Here is a 20,216-nt window from a genome sequence, read left to right as displayed (position 1 = left end):
ATTCAATGTATAAAAGAGGGTGAAGCTTCGTGCTGTTGAGGACTACCTGCTGGTACCTTGCTAAGGGGCAGCATGTGGGGCTTTCCAGGAGCACTAACATAGACCTCCAGTCAGAAAGCAAACTCACTATTGAATTTCTCGATGCATATCTAAGCAATGGGTGGAGAGGGCTATATGAAACTTGTTCGGAAAGACCTTTTTCCTACTTGAGCAACAGGGAAAAACAAAGTGATGAGACTTAAGTAGCTCCCCAGCTTTCAGCCTTGTGCTTTAGGTGGCTACAACAACTGTTGTGCCAGGACTCCAGCAGACCATATCACTGCCCGTGTGGATCCTCTTGTCCAATATAAGAGGTTTTTACCATTTGCTAACCACATGCAAAAGTTCATTATGGCTGAGCCAAGACTGTGCGACATGGATTCTCCTCCATGCACTCATGTTCCTGGTCTCCAGTAGTCCCTGTTAGAAGCCCTATTATGTCCATGTGCTTTGCTCCTTTGGAAAGATACATAGATACATGGGCGAGAAGACTGCTTCCAGGTCTCCGTGAGATAAATTAGGATTTATTCAGGGACTGGGAGCTGGGCGCTCACCATAAGGTCCTCCCTACCCACCGATGCACACTTAATTCTGTGCACATATGAAACTCGGAGTACAGGGATCCCATCATTTAAGTGAAGTACATGTAGTTGAACTTTGGTCTCTACTGCTTTGACTACAGCAGAAAACAAGGGTCTAAAAATAAGGAAATGTTTGCCTCTTGGAAATTTTCTAAGCAATTAATCTAAGAATTATTGATGTTTCTAATTTTGTCAGCACAGGGAGGACCATCAGTCACGCTCAGAAATGCCAGCTCTTTGCTGATAACTCATAAAGTGGAATGGCTTTTTAATGAAGTTGCCAGTAGAAAGGTTTGCTGCCAAAATCAAGGATATTGCTCTATCCCACTCCTACTCCTTCATCAAGGAAACTTCCAAGAAAATTCTGGCTTTCTCCCAGATTTGTTGTGTAGGGTTTTTTAAAATTTTTTTAATTTTTTTGAGTGCCTGAAACCCAACTGCAAAGCCAACTTTGCTGCCAACCTTTTAAAAATCAGAGGAATGACAAGATATGGTGATAGGAGGCTTCACAAATCAGTATGAGATCACTGAAACCAGTTCCCATCTGATCACAAGTGAATGAACGATGTGTGGGTTTGAACTGTGTTCACGATACGATGACAGCTACATCTTTCATTTAGATTGAGATCAAATGAATCTTACCAAGTGCTGGGTGGTAAATTGTTGATAAGTGACTGTTTTATCATCCTGTGGAGACTAATGTGAAAACATCCTTATTTTAATTTAACTGAGTGATACACTTTAGAGCACCTTGCAATGAAATATATACTATTTCTTCATTAATGGCTCCCTTTCCATGAACATTCATTAAAAAGCAGTAAGTCTCCTGGGGAACATTCTTCTTGTAAGAAAGAAAAAGCAAGTAGAAAAACAGTTCTTTATATACTTTGCATAGTTATCAATTTCTTAATCTTTCTTGGAGGATTCCTTTGGCAATTCAGAGGAGGATCCCTGTGTTGCTCACTGATTTAAGTGAATTTCCAGTGAAGTCATGAGAACATTAAGATATGAGACATGTTTGGTGGAACAGGATGTGCTTTTATTATTGAATAAGTGATTTGTATGGTAATTTTATATGGCACTTTACAAACAGTGGGTTGATTCTTCAGTGTTCATCCTGTTTCTGAGCAGTGGATTTTCACTGGTTTTTATAACATTGGTAGCAGAGGAGACAATTAGGAAATATTTGATGCATGAAGTGAGAGGAAGCGTGGAGCGTCCAGGGAGTGGGCTGGGTGAACTTCTTGGTGAAGATGATGTGGAAGAGAGAACTGACAGCTGAAGATATTTTAAGAACATCTTAAAAGCTATATGTAGCAAGCGGTGAGAGGGAGACATTTCGAGTACGAGGCCTTTATTTTTATAAGGTATGATGAGAATGAAAGAGGTTAAGGTTTCTGCAGAATGACGAGATCTCTATTGGTGAGGTTATGATTACATAAAAGCAAACATCACTGAACGGATCTGAAATACTGGCCATCATGTAACTGCTGAATCTCACATTAGCCACAGGCAAAAAATTCTGATTAGAGTCAGCATCTCACACACTCATACAAATTTCCATTCCTTCTGAAAAGTACATCTGAAAAGCATTGTTTCCACATCTGAAAAGGATTGTTTCCCAGGAAAAGTAACAAGGCCATCAAAGTCTGAAATTCTATTCAAATGTTGGTGATGATGCTCTTCAGAGTTCAGAAACTGCTCTTAATAACAGCAGCACTGATACTCTACTATTATGACAACAGCAGCAAGGCAAATGTATGGTGGACAAAACTGTAATAATTTGCTAGGAATTAGATACAGAATGAGTCTTCTCTCCCTACTTCTTTTGGATGATTTAATTTGAGAAAGAGATACAGAGATTAAGCTGTAGATGGTGTCCTGTGCTGCTTCGGTCATAATATACTTCATCGTTAGGACAGTGTTTCAACACAGTATGTGGGAAATGCCAATACTTGGAAATGCCAATACTAGAAACAGAAACACAGAGGAAATAGATAAAAATTTTGGAGAAATTATATGACGTGGGCTTTTTCAACAGAAAAAGTAAGAAAGATGGTGTTTGTTCAAGCTAAGAAATACTGAAAAGAAAGAGATAAGGAAAAAAGACAAATAAAACATCAAAGAAAGAACAAAATTTTATACAACACAATAAATAAAAGTTCTAGGAAGTGAAAAATGGGGAGAGGTATTGAAAGTCACATACAAGAAATCTCAGAGAAGCTGGCATCTTAAGAACAGCAAAGAGGCAAAAGTAAACCGGTCTAAAACCGTAATAGGCTCAACATTTCTATTTATTTACAGTCACTAGGAAGTGGTGAAAAGTGGTGTTTTATTCCATGTTGAATAAAATCTAGTTTTCCTAAAGTTTAGCTTTGGAAAGAAGTTTTCTGGTTCTGCCACTTCCACTCTTCTGCAACAATAGTACAATTTGTTTGTTGTTCACAGGAGAAAAGAATAGTTTGTTTGTCTGAAAACAGTTATCTGATGAATTTTGTTTACTTTCTTGGAGGATGTTAATAGTGAAGGCAGAAATGCTGTTAACCCATTCATTTGTGGAGGAGTTCATCTTAGCTGAATTTATGGAAAGTTTTCAGTGGTGGCAGAAATGTTTTCAAACAGATAATTCAGATTTTTCAGTCTAGTCCTAGTTTTTTACATAGTATTCCTCAGTGCAGTTTGTGTGATCCTGCGAATGTGTAAATATTTTTTCTTGACTTCTTGCAAACAATTTATTATTTTTTTACTACAGTTTGTATTATGACTCTATCATATATGCCATTGCACAGGTTACTTTGTAGAACAGTGTTGTTTAGATGAGTGGCTACGGCCTATACTTAATATTAAGAACTGCAAGGGTTTGCTTATTGATACCAAGTAATAGCAAGAACATAAAGATTATGCAAGCATTTGTTTATATGTGTGTGAGAGAGATGGACAGAGAAGCACAGCAAATTATTTCTGCACTTCATTTGTAAAATGTTTTTCTATGCCTCTTAAGGGAGTTTGCTTACCGACCTTTACCATGTTGTTCAAGCTCCCAAATTCATTCCTGTTGAGTAATTTCTAAAATCAGGCAGCACACTGTGTTATGCATGAAATAGCAGTCGGATAAGGCACGGCTCTGTGTTTTTCACAGCGGGCTGTCAGGACGGGATGTCATTCTGACTTTCAAAACGAATACAAACCAAAATCTTCTTCCAGTAACCTTATAGATGACACCCAGGCTAAGTTTCCCGTCAGGTTAGCACACAAATGGTGCTCAGAGGGAAGGGAGAGCAGTATCTCCACATTAATGCCTGCTGTACACCCCGAGATCCAGCCCTGCCAGGTCGCTGCCCACACAGAGCAGGGAGAAGCAGGTACCCTGAGGTGGCTTGAGCAATCATCAAATTGTTAGGAAAGAGAGGAGACACCATCATTGCCAAAGGTAATTGCATTCTTGTCTACAGGAGCCTTTTTAGGGGGCACAGCAAAGTGCTTGACCACTGGTCCATAGCTGACCTAAGGAAGCAGCCTGGGTCGCTGCACCAGCTAAGGGGCAATTATGTGGTTTTCCTGCAGCCTGAAGAATGTATCTGTGAAGACAGAGAAGTGATTTTCAGAAAAATAAGAAAGACATTGTCTTAAACCAGAGTTAAAATGTTATTTTATTTTGTTGGTGATGAAGTCCTTCATGTCAATATGACTTCTCAAATAGAATTTAAATGATGACTTGTCTGGATGAAGTTATCTTTTAAAAACAAATAGATTTATCTTCCTATTAATGTTCAAAAATAAACATTTATCAAGGAACAAATATTTTATTTGAATTCTCAATTTTAAACCATTGTAAAATGAAAGTAGCTTTCTGCACTGTAATTTGGGAATTACGAGTTCCCTTCAGATGTAGGGGCTGTAGGCTGTGCCATATGTCACTGGGAGGATGTTTTCTCATACTTTTTCAGGAAAATCTTGGGTTTGAATGATGAATTCCATGATTTTGACAAGACAGCATGAAGAATAAAATAAAAATGGCTAGCTCAAAGTTCCCTAGACGACTAGGAGCAAGAAACTTGCCATATGCCATTGACTTCCCTGAGCAATGTTGAACAGTAGAATATCACCCTGTTCTGCAGCATTACATACTGCCCTAAGTCATTAATACAAGGCAGATGGCTTTGTTGTTGATTAGAGCTGGTTAGAATCTGAAAATCCCATTCCAAAGGAAATTTTGACATTTATATTTATTTTCACTACAAATTGGAAGAAAACATCAAAATTTCCTGGTGCAATGGAAGTAAAAAATCATCTGGAAACACTGAGTTATTTCACTTCATTCATAATGAATTGTTTTCTCAATAATGTCAAAACCACTGTAATGTTAAAATTAATATCCAATATAAATGACAAAACAAAATTAGAGAAAGTCACAGTGAAACTTTTTGCTTTATTAAAAGGGAAAGATAAAGTTGAAATTATCAATTTTGACATTTTCCCAGAGTTTGTTTTCCTGAATGTGACACGTTTCCCCCAAACATTTTGATTTCAGCTAAGCTGTGTTACCTGATGGAAACGGATTCCACTGAAAAAACATTCACCCAGCACTGTTCTTCCAGGGCCAGTAATTCACAGACTTATCTTGCAAGTTCAAGGATGTAGAAATTCTGAGGAATAAGACATGCAAAAAGAGAAAACTAATGTTTCATCTGGGGTTTAGAAAATTATTTGAAAACTGCTTTAAAAAATTCCTACAAGTCCCACAAAATTCCTGTAGTCGTCCATATCACCTCTTACGTTATGTCCCTTGTATTCAGGCACATTTGGCAGTGCTAGGTGCTGGATAAATCAGCCCTGCTGCAGACCTTCATATTTATGAACTTGTAAACTCTGACATTATCTTAGTGCATCTTGTTTCCACCTCCTTAGCAAGATTCTGGTCCTGGCTGCCAGAACCTCCCACTCCCGCTCTCCTGTTGCTTATTTTCTCAGAGAGAGTTCCACTAAATTCCTTCAATATGGAACAAAATCTCACAGTTACGCTCCAGGTAGGAACCTCCACCATCATCCCTCTCATCATCTTAAGAACATTTAAAAAAATATCTAGTTTGCCAGTTAATGGCTCCATTTTGGGTTTTTCTTTTTTTTTTTTTTTCCCAATATCATGCTTTCATTTTATCTGTCAACACCAAGTCTCTGCTGTGGGATAGGAGACCATCTGTTAACAGTTTTTTTAAGGGTAGAGTAAGCACAAATGTCACTCTTTGGGAGTCACATGCTATTTATTTACAAAGATAAAAAAATGAAGATCATGAATTCACATCAGCTTCTCCTGTTACTTCGTGCAACAGTAGCTTTCCGCTTTAGTTTCCACTACCTTCCAGCGAGGTATTGCATATATGGTTACATAAAAGGACCAAACAAGATGTAGGACAGATTAGAAACCCGATAAAGCTGCTGCTAGATGAGTTTGATGACTGGTGCTCTTGGGTGCATTGGGGGAAGATTACGTTACCACCGGTGAGTGCCTTACACAAAGGAGAGAAGCACTTCAGAAGAGAGGAGAATGAGCTGCATTTGACGTAGCTGGAGTTGTGAGTGTCAGGATAAAGACAAATTGCCGTGACGCAGACGTGGAGGAAGGCTGGCTTTTCTAAAGCACTGAGTCCCTCGTTAGGTACCACAGTAAATGGTATGATTTTCTGGGAGATCTCAGTTTACCGGGTACAGACGCTTTTTGAGAAGCTGCCAACTACATAGGTGCCCAAACGGAAGATGTGTTTCTTCTGAGAAGCTCAGGTTTAATTGTGAGTGCTGAGCACTTGAAAAATGTGACCTTGGGCATTTTAGGAAACGTGGTACAGAAAGGGATTGCTAAACAAAGGAACTTTAGGCTCCCGAGTTGCTCTCATAATAGGAGGCACAGTAACTGCAGAAAATGTCCGTCATTTGCATCTTGATATACAGTCCCCTTTTGAAAAGATGCCACTAGATAAAGTCACCTCCAGCTGGAATGGGCTGAGAGATTTTGCCAGCTCCCCTGCTGTTGGCTTAACACTCATGTTTATAAATACTGCAAATGTCCTGTGCTGAGTGAAACAGTTGAATGCAGGAAAACCTGGAAAAGCAGTCTCCTGAGAGTGGATGTCCTAATGTACTGTGTTAGCAAAGTCTCTCTTGCCCTTTATCATACAAAATTAGGCAAAGGCAAACATGCTTTTACAAAAATACTATTTCCATAGAGTCTGAAGAAATCAAATACATAAATATATATCTAATTCCCAAGCGGCATCTGAAGTCTGCCAAGACAAAGAGTTAGTTATTTTAAAGACCTTAGATGGTTCTACCTAGGATTAATGAATAAATCACTGGGTTTTTTTCTTACAAAGCCTATGGTAAACTGTTGTTCCTCAACTCTTCATAAATGAATGATTATGAACCAAAAAATCACATGAATATTGGCATGAGTTTTATTGTTGTGGCTCTTAAAGGAAGAGGAAGAAATGAAATAGTGAGACGCTTTGGGAGTCTGGGAAGAGGGCTTAACTAAATCTGTGTGAGTTTTTCTCCTCCTGTCTGGTTTCTGTTTTCTTTTTTATTTCCTTTTTTCCCACTAAGCAGGGAAAATGTTACTTTCAGGCTGTTCTGGGTGGGTGAAGCCTTTGCTGGTCAGCCCTGGGGGATGATGGACCAACATTTACAGCATTATTTTTCCCAGTGTTCGTAGGGTGGTGGTCCTCTGCATTGCCTCCCAAAGTACTACAGACAAAGCCCTGGGTGCTGAGCAAGGCTGGAGGTCCAGACTCCCCTCTGTGTGTGCACAGGGGAGCACAGGCTCCCCATTTACACCCTCTTACACCTTGGAGGGTCACTGCAGGTCTGGGAACATCAGTTGCTTTACGTGCAGCTCTAGTAGTCATTTTTCTGGCAATCTTCACTGCCTGTCTACCCCTCCATGGAGGCAGAGGTTATACCTTAGCTGAGCAGAAAACCTTCCTGAAGGTGCTTATATGCACTCTGTCTGAAGTGGTAGAGATTTTGTGTGAAGGTGGGAGACCTCCACCTCCCCTGTGTAACGGCTGTGCTCCCAGTGCAGCAGTGAGTCCCTGATCACCAGCAGCTGAAGAACAGACCTGGCAGTGCCCCCACGCAATCAAAATCTGGTGGGTGGAGGTGGAGCAAGCAAATGGACTCCTCTCTGATGGAGAGATGTACACCACAGCTCCGTTAGGAGCAGTTTCACAGACAAGTCTCTGACTCCTAAATGCAAGGCTTTAAGGTGGAAAAAGTGACGGACCGTGAATGCAAGGGGAGTCACTGCACAATATGCCGTGCTCTGCAAATCCACATAACCTGCTCTTTCCCCCCAGCTCCCAATACTAGAAATACTCATGCCTAGCCATTTCTCCCGTACCTTCATCAAAGGGCATCATCCCTTCTGCTGCTTGAGGCTGAAACCTCGCTTACTGGTATTAAAACAATTCCAGCCAAGAGACCGTGGGCATTGCTGCGAGTAACACAATAAGCACTAGCCTGTTATCTAGTTAACCCACCGATGCTGAAGACCCTGGTAGTGATGTACTAGCATTTACAGATGGGAGCACTGCCTTTCTGCTGCTTCTCCCTTCTCCACCCCCACACCAGCCCTCATCATTGCTAAAATGCACAAAGGAATTGTGATAAAGAGAAAAAGGAGACAACGTGGAGCAGCTGTAGCATTTCTCTGCCAGGGTAAATCTGAAGGGATAAGAGCCCGGGCTTTTGATGTTCGATATCCATAAGCGTCTCCAAGCTTGAAACACATGAACTCTGTGCAGCTGCTCCCGCTTGGACTGCCCACCTCAAGTAAAGCATAGAGCTATAAGGGTTTTACTTTTATTTCTTGTTATGAGTTTCTCCTGGGGGCTGTAGCAGGAAAGCACAGGGTAAGTACTGTCAAAGGAGCACCTTTCGTAGGGGAAGGATCCCCAGTAAGGGGGCTGGAGGAGCAGCAAGGTGACACAAAACAAAATAGTAACTTGCAGCAGTGAAAGCATCAGAATCCTGGAATCAGACTAAGAGCCTAATACAAAATGAGTGAATTTGATTGTGACAAACAGGTTATGAAGTATCAATGAGTAACTGGATGGCACGTCTGTCCCCTATTCCTTCTAGCGACTAATAAAGCATAAATACTGGACGATGATCCTATTCACACCTTTTCCTCATTTTTTTCCTTCTTCATTTCTGCATGATTCTTCCTTCCTGTTCTTCAATGTCTGCTATAGTTTTAGCCAGAAGTTTTACTCTGTGGTATACGTTTCAGGCCTTGGGTACTTGTTACACTGCACTGCAAATCTGTTTACTGCTCTTCCTTTTGAATATTCATAAGAGAGTGTCAGATTTTTTTAATGAATCTTGCTCATGAGTTTTATCCAATTTTTTTGCTGTTTGCCAATATAAGCAGATAAATTGAGGGTGGCAAGGCTCAGAATTTTACTCTGCATGTATTTATTTTTTTGCTAAGTCCCTTTGTGGTTTTTAATAAGTTTGGTTTTCTTTCAAAAATGTGTTCCAAGATGCTGTTTTTAAAAAAATTAAACCTTTCTTGGCAAGCATCGCCACACTGGTTACTCAAATGAACATGTGAAAACAAACCAGAAATGGCCAGAAGGAAACAAAGTGGCTGCTTCCAAGAGCCTGTGGGGTAGGTTTCTGTAGAACCAAGAAGAAAAATCTCCTAACCAGGTAGCCCTTGTGCCTTCATGGTGAGAGGTTAAAACCTGAGAAGTTATTCTTTCCAGCGCTGCTGCTGCTCTACCAAAAAGCACTATGTCCCATGAGTGAGATCCTGCACTGAAATTTCCAACTGGGAGGTGGAGAGCAGTGCTGGAGGTGGCTCTGAGGTTGTGAACATCAGAAGGGCAAACTGAGAGGAGTGTGAAAGAAGAGCACTCTGCCCCACCTGCTCGTCAGGAGCTCGGTGGACGATTACGGAGTTTTTGGGGCACAGCAGAGACCACCAAACACGTTCCTGAGTCCCACCTGAGAGCTACAAAATGATAAACAGTGCGTTGCCCACATTTACTGTTGGGTTCCCACTCACGATCAGGCCATTCCAACGTTGGTGTTCCAGCCACAGGGAAACAGTATACCCAGATGGGAAGAAAATGTGTCATTTCAGATGGCTGCTGCTTGGAACCATTTCATTACATAGCTTGTACAGCAGTTAGCACTATTGCAGCCTGAAGGAATAACTGACCTTATGAAGGAAACTTGGCTTTTATACCAGAAAGTGTTCACCAAGGCCTTGACTTTTGTAAATGCATGTACCTTCCCCCATTCTGCAAGGGCACAGACAAAGAGGAAACACAGATGCGTTTGGAAACTTGTGTATATTGGATCGTAAATTAGAGCAGAATTTGCAGAGACTGCCATGTGCCGGACTTGGTGACCTGGCTTTTGGTACCTGAAGCTTTACCAAGCAAAGATAGCAGCTGGCAGAGAAGGAAGAGAGTGGCTCTTACTGTGAAAAGTGTTGAGAACAGGGCAAAATTTTGGCCTGGCAGCCCTGGGGACACATCCCCAGCCAAATCCCATGCACTGTAGTCTCCCCTTGACATCGCCCCTTGTCACAGGGTAAGGGCATGCCATACTGCAAAGTTTGGCCAACCAAAGGTTGGTCAACCAGAGGAGAGCAGCACCCCTTCTCTGAGCTTGTGACAGAGCAGAGTTGCCCAGTGACAGGCAGAAATGTAACGGGAAGGAGTGGCAGAAAGTGATGGCCAGAGAATTTAGCTGGTGGGAGCCCCATACACTGTACAGTGGAGGCTGGTTTGCAGTGACAGCAGATGACTACTGGTGGGTAGGACGTGAAAGAAGGTGAGATCTTTGCCACATCCAGATGTGTAGGTAGCTTGAGAGAGAGATGGCGCATACGAGTCCACTTGTCACCTGTCCAGGTTTTTGTAAGGATCAGCAGCTACTCTAGAGGAAAAAAGACAGCGGTGGCCATGAGTGGAGAATGACAGGGGCTGCAGAAAGCACTGGTACCACAGACAAGCCATTAGGCATTGCCACAGGGGACTGACTCATTCTGGAGAGTTGCTTTCTCCCGACTGTCAGGGAGCAATGCTGGCTCAGAGTGCTGCTGTTGTCCCACTCAGCCTTTGGCTCATTCCAGTAGTCATCAGGAACTTCAGCTGCTCAGCAGAGATTGAAATCCCACGGTTGCTATTCTCAGGGAAATTCTTGAATTATGTGTTAGAAACGTTAAGGGGCGTTGTCCCCATAAGTGGATTATTTCTTGGAAGCAGGTCAGACCGTGTGTGTAAGAAACCAAGAAACAGCAGTTTCTGAAGACAAACAATGACGAGGTGGTTCATCCTTGCTTTCTATAGTATTACAGAGCCATACAGAGTCAAGTAAGCTGTTACTTGCATATTCATAATCCGGCTGTCTCTCAGCTCTGCTGGAGAAGTGTCCTGCTCACTTTAGTGGTGTGTTACCAAAACTTTCTCCAACCATGCCCCAGAACTACTTCTGTGTGCATCCTGTGCCCTTAGGACTGTGTAAAAGGCTTCCTGCACTGTCCAGTGTCATCTCTCTGCCACTGAAAGATTTTTCCCTAAAGCTCATGGTTTTTAATCTGGTGCTTTCTAATGTTAAATTGTGGAATAGGGCTGAAATCACAAAATGGAGCTTCCATTGCTTCTTTCTGAAAAGTTTCATTTTTACACAGTTGGTCTCTGTAGCCAAGCCTATGGTGTGATTTGTCTTGCTATCCCTGCTGGAAATATATCAGGGAGGATTTGCCTCCAGAGCGATTCTTTATACCTTTCAGGTGCTTTGTATCCTGCTAGCTACGGATGTACCAAATATTCTAAATTCTCCACTTTCCCCTTTTCCCCCTTTTCTCATTTTACTTAATCAAAATTAAGATGTCTTTCTGTCTTTGGCAGACTGACCTCAAGCAAAAAAAAAAAAAAAAAAAAAAAGAAAGGGTTTTCTTGATATGATGGTTGTCAAGTTTGAAGAGCAAAAGCGTTGTTAGAAATGTGTTGCTAGCACTTGCTTGCTGTAGCAAGCCCCCAGCAGAAAAACTGAATGTGATTCCTTGCAGGGAGATGTGTCTAGGTGCTTGCACTGCATTCATGCAGGGATGCGTTAGCTGCACGCTCTCGGCCGCTGCAGCTTCCCAGCTCCTGCGGGGCCATGTCCTGAGCAGGCAATACGTTTGCCTTACCCTGAGGTTTCAGCTGGAGGTGACAACTGTATGTGAGCAGCAGCAAACTGCTGAGGAGAGACAGGTGGTGGAGTATGCCTTCATGGCCTTTGTGTCCGGCCGGCTCCCTCTGTTTGAGGAGAAGGCTGTAACAGCATCGACGTCCTGCCCGCACGCAGCGTGCTGTGCTGCAGCTGGAGTGGTGGCAGCCACTACTTCACTTATTTGTTCTCTTAGATGCTCAATTGCCACAGCCTGTTGTCTGCCAAAAAGCTCTATCTTCAGTCTCCCCTTAAAAATGTCACACCTAGACCTGATTAGAGCAAGCTCTAAGTATTTACTTTATGGAGCAGCGCCCGTGACATTTCCTACAACAATCAGTGAACAGAGATTCTTTCCATAGCAACCACCCAGCAGTGATGCCTGCCTTTCTGATCTTCCACAGTTGTTGGCTGAAATGATATCAACCCTTCAAGCCATAAACACATCCCATTCTTTTACCAAACAATATTGCCTTCAGAATTAAGACCTTAATATTTTTGTATGTCACTTTGTCCCATATAGTAAGTCATTTATATATATTATGTCTAACACCGCTGCATCAGGGCAAGATATTGTAGAAATGCAATTCAACATAGTAATTAAATACTCAATTTTTCTTTGTTTTGTATACCTGCAACATCCATTTCTCAGAATGATCAATATTTTACTTTGCCACTGTGATTGTCATCCACTATCTACTTGCTGTATTTTTAACATTTAGTTATTTATTAGACATTTGAAAGACCTACAGAGGTCATATAGTGTGAAAAAATGCTTAAAATCAGATCCAGTTTTATTTCATTCTGTGCATTTTTTGCTTTCATTGCTAGCTGGCATTCTCTTAGCTCACTGTACTCTGCCCATAATCTAATCCATCCTGAAGAGGCGGACAGCAGTGTATGAAGTGATTATAAGGATCTTCAAGTGTCTTCAAGGATTTTCTGTACTTGGACTGCAAAAGCATTTTGATGTGTTGTTGATAGAATGAGCACAATAAATCCCCTCGTTATGGTTCCTAGAACACCACCTATTAATAAGGAACAATCTGGAGGGCAAAGAACATGATACAAATTCATCACAAGTGGGCTCAGAAATAATTCTACTGGTTTTGACTGCGTTGCCTGGCATCACAGTGGCTCTGAATTTCAACCCCTTGCTGCAAGTCACATATGGTTAGTTCTCCTTCTGTGCCTGGAGAACATAGACTTTTTCTGATTGTGATGTTTTCCTCCTACCAATGCAATGCGGTGCATTCTGCTATTCTGTGGTTTTTATCATTTGCTAAAAAGATATTGCACCTGCAGCTGTGTGTAGCTACAAAGGCATCAGTTTTTGGACTGAAACACATTTTTACGGGTTTGAAGGCCAGTGTCTGCATGTTACCTCACTATTTTATTTTTCAAAAGACTCTGGGCTGTAAGCACGCACGCCGAGTTCTGCGTTTTCAAATGTTTTGAGATACTAAAAAGCAGCAAGGGACTATGTGGCTAATGGCATCTCACTCCTACCGCAGCTGGCTTGCACATTAGCCAGAAATCTTCCTTTTCCACTCTAATGGCCTGAAAAGTGTGCATCCCCTGCCTGTGGGTGTGGGTAGCTGCTACCGACTCTGGGGATTTTACTGGTTTGCTTTTAATTAAACTGGTGCCGCTCTAAACGAAGCCTGGCCACTTCGCACGTCCAGTTGCTTTTCCACCCCTCTGACAGACCCTGCTCGTGTTGTTTTGCTTGACATAAACCCGTCTGGCTGCCCTAACGTAATCCCTTCACTCAGCTAATTCCCGGGTTGTTTATGGTGGACCCCATCCAACACCCACTGAAGGCAACGCAACCTTCAGCTGCCTCGGCAGCTGTTGGGCCAGCCCTATAAAACAGGGACTTTTCTGCTATTTTCAGGATATTAAAAGCTTGGATTACTTCAAAACTGCACAGTATGTTTTGATCAGGAGGAGAGGAGGAAAGACAACGGAAAAAATTATCTTTGGCATGGCACCAACGCATTTTCCAAGCGTTTTGGAGACACTTTGGAAAAAAAGACATTGTTTGGATCAAGGTAGTCACCCAGGCTCCTTAAATGGTCAGGAAATTGAGAGATTCCCATTGGGGAGGACTCCTCATCCCTTTCAGTCTCCTCTCTGTGAACAGGGGAGCCTATTGTCCATCGGCTGTGTAGTCAATGACTTTAGACTAGACATCTAGTTACCAGATGGCTGTCAGTAGATCCTGTGGAGACACAGAAAGATCTAGGATGGATCCCACCATTTTACCCTTGAGAAATAAACTTTTTTGGTCATTCTGGTCCAAGAGCACAGGAAATTAAGGAGTCAGTCCTCTAGCTGCCTTGGGCAGTTCAAATTCACCTTGGGGTGAAGGGGACCTTCTCACCACAGGAAACAATTAACATCAACCTGGGGGAGTATTAATTTCTTCTTCCCAGTGTCAAATAAAAGCGAGAGTACATTAGCTTCAAACAGTGATACTTTTCTCACTAGCTGCTTCAGACAGGTAATGATACTGTATTATTCTTCATTTTTTAAAAGTATTACCTTGGTCTAGAAAGGCGATTTTATTGAATGTTCACGAGCCACTCCAGACATCATTCATGAATCCACCTCTGTAGCCCAGAGACACCATTCTGACAAGTGTGGGAGTCCTGTATAAACTATTTTGCAATTATATTTGACTTATCCATACATCAGATTTTAGTTGTGACTGTCATTCGCATGACAAATTCTAGGGCAGGTTTCCGTCGATAGAGAGCACCTTCCCACCATTCAGGTATAATGCTAAGCTTCCAGCAAAACTGATGATGTTGCCTTTTGGAGCCAACACACTCAGGCTCCAAAACTTAAAACCCAAAGGGCATCAGTCATTAGTAAATCTGCTGCACAATGTGATATGTAGGAACTTGCCTTAAATAAAATATAATTAAGGTGATTTAACCTTATTAAGATTTAACCTTATTAACCTTAAGAAGCTGTATCCAACAATATTTCTTAATGGTTAATTTAAGGGAAATGAATTTCCAATTTTGTTGTCAAGGTACTTTTTCTTTTCTTTTTTTTTTTTGAAGAGGTCTTTTTCAAAGAGCTGTGACCACCCAGATTACTATTACTTAGTAATAGATCCAATTTCTGGCTACAAGATGAATTAAAAAAACACAGTAATAGTTTGGGGTGGGGGAATCCACTGTTGATAACATCTTTTCAGATTTTATTTGCATTTTGAACTAAAATGGGAATTGGTCCATGCTGAACAAGAGAGGCAACTTTTGGATTGCTCTGTTTGATTCTGGCTATAAAGATATATCTAGAAGGGCTTTGGAGCTCCTGGTTTCAGAGTATGCTGCAGATGCACCTCGATCCCATTTTGGAGCAAGTCCAAGTGAACACAGCCCTTTGTAGCAACCTGGTTTCCACCAGAGGTACAAAAAAATGGATCTCAGTCAAGTCAGGTCCTTGAGATTGTTGGGTGACCAGGATGGAGGGTTGCTGCAAGACACAGCCACCGGTCAGCTACACCTTGTAACATCCATTGCTTACCTTGTAATTTCAAAGGCAAAGTAGGATAGCAGTAAATTCAACATAATTACAGTTCTCCAGACCCTGAAAAGACAGTGTAATAAACATGTGGATTAAGCTTGTTAATTTTTTTCAGAGTATACTTTTAGTAGCTCACACTGCCCCAAAGTCTTTGGCAATTGATTCCCAAGAGTGAGCTATCATCAGAAAACTCAGAATCCAGCACAGTGTTTTTCTACAGCCTCCAAGCTAATAGATTCTAAATAATGATAATAATAATAGTAATAATAATTCATATGTGTTTGTTTTTCCTCTGCAGTTAATATTTTGACACCAATATGGGAAAGCAAAACAGCAAACTACGCCCTGAAGTCATGCAAGATTTGCTAGAAAGTACAGACTTTACAGAACACGAGATCCAGGAGTGGTACAAAGGCTTCTTGAGAGACTGTCCAAGTGGACATTTATCTATGGAGGAGTTTAAAAAAATATATGGGAACTTTTTCCCTTATGGGGACGCTTCTAAGTTTGCGGAACACGTATTCCGCACTTTTGACGCCAACGGAGACGGAACAATAGATTTCAGAGAATTCATCATAGCCTTGAGCGTAACGTCGAGAGGTAAACTGGAGCAAAAGCTGAAGTGGGCATTCAGCATGTACGACCTCGACGGGAACGGCTACATCAGTAAGTCAGAGATGCTGGAAATCGTGCAGGTACGTGGTCCTCAGAGGCACCCCTCAGCCTCCCTCCTTCCAAGGAAATGATGAAGCAATGTTGCAATGAGACACTGACTTAAAAGCTCTGGCAGCATTTGGGGCGTTATGTTCTTGGTTCTTGAATTTTAAATGTTATTTCATTTGGCAAAAGTCGTGTCACAATTCAAACGACAGCATTTGATATCTGTTGCAAGTTTTTCCTGAGCAACATGCTGTGGGGGAATGTCTCCTTTGGGAGTTTTGTCAGGCAGGAGCACAGCAACTAACCTCCTGATAAATGTGATTCTGTCCCCTGGGAAAACACTGACAGTTAATTACAATTAATTACAGTTGGACCAAGTAGGTGTCTTAGATCAACCAAGTAGTGTACTTTTAAGGAAGGCAGGCTCCCTCCACAAGAAGAAAGGAATCATGTTGTTATGGAGAAACAGCTCACGTATTTTATATTTGGTGGGGTTTGGATTTTTTCATTCCAACAGGGTCTGCATACTTAGTATCACACGAGCTGTCTTCATATTAGGTTGCCAGTGAAGATAAACCTTATCTGGGCAGACAAAGATTCCATGCACAGCTTCTTTGGATGCATTTTCATGTGGTGTTAGTAGGAGTCCCACCTCGCTTTGGCTTCCCCTAACATGTTTTTACCCTCGAGGCACATCACTCTACTGAAAGCTTTAGAACATTTTTGATATGGTGGTATATTTACACAGCTTGAGCCTGTATAATGCAGCACTGTTTAAAAAAAAAAAAAAAAAAAAAGCCCGTTATCAAGATCCTCTCTTTCCCTGGAAATTTTGAAATGCTTACTATGTACTGTATTATTCAGATTTGTATTTGTGCAGGAAATCAAGGGAAAGGAATGCACACCAAGTTACAGGCTGGGATGGCAAACTGCACGTTATGGAGTCAGCCTAAAGTGTGGTGTCCTTGTCTTTCTACCGGGGCTCTTCTCACGCCCTCCGGACAGGCACCGACACCAGCACTTGTGCTGCTTCAGCAGGACCAGATACAAAACTCAGCTGCAAACGCAGGGGTGTTGTGTCATCTTTCACTTATTCTGTTTTGTGTTCCTGTGTCTGAGTTAAAGAGCAGGATTGCATTCAGATGCAGAGACCTCCCTGTCTCCATGCCATGACAAACCCCATGGAACATTTGCATTAGAAGATACTCTGTTCCTTACCTACCTTCCTCTCCCCCGGGGAGGGTAAACAGGCTATCGATTACTGTTTTCTTAGCTGTATTTCTCCTCATGAGAAAACAAAGAGAATCTCAGAAGAACTAACAAAGTACAAAGCAAACACAAGGAGCCAACCCCGAGCGAGCGCCTGCTCCTCAGGAGGAGGAGATGCCCTGGGGATGGCAGGACCTCTTGCTGCCATCGAGTAGCCTGGGAAAGCCCCAGTGCTAAACAGACCCCTCATGCCCCCCAGAACAGAAGTTCTACAGACATGGAGAACAATGCCACAAATATGTTCATGTCAAATTTAATTAAAGCATCAGTGACTGGATTCTCTGTAGCAAGCCAAGAGAAGACTGGCAAGCTTTTTCCAGTTACCCCAGATCTGCTCACCAGCCTGATTAGAGGCTGAAGTGCTCTGCCTCCTCTTCACAGTCCTGCTGGTACTAAACCTCAGCGTCCTCCTTTACAACCGTGATGCTATCATCAAACAAAACTGCAGCTCAGGGATCAGTGTTCTGGCGACGTTCTGCCAGTTTGTACCTCCAGCCCAGGGCAACACTTGGCTTGGGTACAGCCCTCAGCCTGGCACTCCAACTCCCACCGCACTTCTTGGGAGGTTCAGCTCTCTCATCTTCTCAGATCACACCCAAAACTCCACTGAGCGATGCTTTCTCCCATTTAGCCTCACCCCACATTTTGAGGGACCACACAAAAATTGATTATGGAAGAAAACGGCCTGATAAGCCTGAGCAACTGTGATTTCTGTATTATGAACCATCGGTGGTTTTGCATTCAGGAAGCTGTGATAGAGCTTCCCGTGAGGCAACGTGCTTGTAGATCTCATCCAGTTCTCTTCTTCCAGTCTTTATGGTCATAGTGTTCTCCCTGTGTTGCACCAGTCACCCGTAGCTCCTCCTGGGGGGGTAGGGTTTGCTGCATGGTCTCTGGAAGCCTGTTCAGCTGGTATGTGAAAATGATGTAGATGAGCACATTTTCTTGCTTCATTGAGAGATTCCTTTGATGTAGAGTGATTAGACTTATAAAAAAACAGCTAACAACTATCACTTTCGTTTACAAAAGATGATTATTTTTTAATATGGAAAGACAGGATTCTGTATCAAATGTCTTCCTGGGGGCCCTCAGCTGTCACAATCTTTCTGATAGTGAAAAACAGGAGTCTGTAATATCTCTGATATATGTCTCAGAGGAACCTATTACAAGTCCCTTATCTAGCATACATTTGCGTATTGATTAGCAGGATTTATTATGTTTCCATCAGAATTTTTGCATGAGACAATACATCAAAATGAATGCTAAAAGAAACACCCTCCATCTAAGAGTCTTAGTTTCACATAAAAATACTGCCCCTCTTACTGTGGGATTACTGTTTCTTGAATAACATAAGGGCAGGGCACACTTTCCTTCTTTTTCAGTCTGCTTTGCTTTGTGCAAAAACAAAAGTCCTCTGTCGGAGCCCACTACTCAAGTAGTGATTTCCACTCTTCTGCTGATGGTTGCTGGCATTTCCTTTCTCTTGACCTGGCCCCATCTAAAAGCGCTGCAGGCAATGGGGGCCTTGGTCTCTTGGTCAACATTGCAAGAGGATGCTCGTGGTAACAGTGGTGGCAACAGCAGCACTGAGATAGCAAAGCTACTGGTTAAGATGTCTCACAGGAGCCCTGGTAACTGGCCAGCTACCAAAGAGATTAACGTGAATGGTCCATAACAGCTTCTTGAAGCCCGTTTTCTCTGAAAAGTGATGGGCTAGAGGGCAAAGCACCTGCACTCCTTTAAGCTCTGTTTAGCATAGTGGTGTTAACCATGTATGCGTAGTCTATCACACACTCACCACGCCTGCCCGTGAGCTTTCCCCTAGACAAATCTCCAAAAAGCCCTGCTTGGAGGCACACAGAAGCCATCTGCATGGAGCTGGGTGCAAGTCTGGAGGATGTCATAGCCTGAAGGACTTCAGTGGTGGGCTGATGATTGCAGAGCCCAGTGAAAGAAGGTCCACAGGGTACTGCTGCACTTACCAGGTGTAGCACATCTGCAAAGTACTGTGGGAAGATGCTCATAGCCTGCCCTGCTCACAGACTACACCACAGATTCTCCTGCTCTAGAAATGCTTTTCATGTCTCCCATATGTTTACCTATAATCTAAATAGCCCAGTCCACTCAAAAATAGCTGAGAACAAGCTAGAAGACTTGTGTTTGTTCTCTTTGCTGAAATGGGACATATTTGGCAAGAGTCTCTTAAAATAAGAGTTCAAATAAGACATGGAAACCTTCTTCTAAGGGTACATTTTTTAACTGTGTGGAGTCATAAGGCATCTTAAGAATAAGGTATCTTAAGAATACTGAGCCGGGAGATGAGAATAACACCTCCAGTTTAATACCAAATAGAGCACTTCTGTTTCACTTGTTGGGCGAGCTCATTTTTAAGCCAGGAAGAAACAGAAGCTGAACGGAAAGAAGCAGAGGCTGATATGGCTCTCAGGACAGACAGTGCCAAAAATCCCCATGGGATTGAGAGGAAAGCAATTTTTTTTCAGGCTGGTTATTCACTTCGTGAGATTTTTAGCTGTCAAAATTTATTTCAACAGAGTAAGAAGGACTGCCTCAAAACTTGTGCTGTCATTGCTGCCTTCACAGTAAGGAGCTCCTTGACACTTTGCCAAGCACAGGAGGAAAGTGCAGCCCTCACCAGGGTTTCTGGCCCAAGTGCAGCAGTGGCAGCCAGCAGCTGGGTGCAAAATCTGTGCGAATGGGCAAAGGGGTGAGATCTGCCCTAAATCGGCCATGGCTGCTCATCCACATGCAGGTGGAAAATCAAAGGGGAGAGCTCTGCAGGGAACCAGCCAGTTCAGATGAAGGTGGAGCTTGTGCTCACTCCTGTGACACACACAGGGCTCTGGAGGCACAATTCCTTGGTGGCACTCAGGGGCACCAGGG

The 20,216-nt window shown here is 42.4% G+C and overlaps 1 protein-coding gene across 1 annotated transcript in view; it reads left to right on the top strand.

The window, feature by feature from the left end:
• NCALD (neurocalcin delta) overlaps positions 1-20,216 on the top strand; it is a 59,322-nt gene that overhangs the window by 26,289 nt on the left and 12,817 nt on the right. Inside the window, exon 2 of the mRNA XM_014965383.1 lies at positions 15,685-16,081. Coding sequence (XP_014820869.1) covers positions 15,704-16,081 — 378 coding nt within the window. The 5' untranslated portion in view covers positions 15,685-15,703. The remainder of the gene's footprint in view (positions 1-15,684; positions 16,082-20,216) is intronic.

The sequence above is a fragment of the Calidris pugnax genome, unplaced genomic scaffold (assembly GCF_001431845.1).
Source record: "Calidris pugnax isolate Ruff unplaced genomic scaffold, ASM143184v1 scaffold41, whole genome shotgun sequence".
NCBI classification, from domain to species: domain Eukaryota; kingdom Metazoa; phylum Chordata; class Aves; order Charadriiformes; family Scolopacidae; genus Calidris; species Calidris pugnax.
The sequence above is the reverse complement of the archived record's forward strand: the minus strand, read 5'-3'. Positions and strand labels throughout refer to the sequence as shown.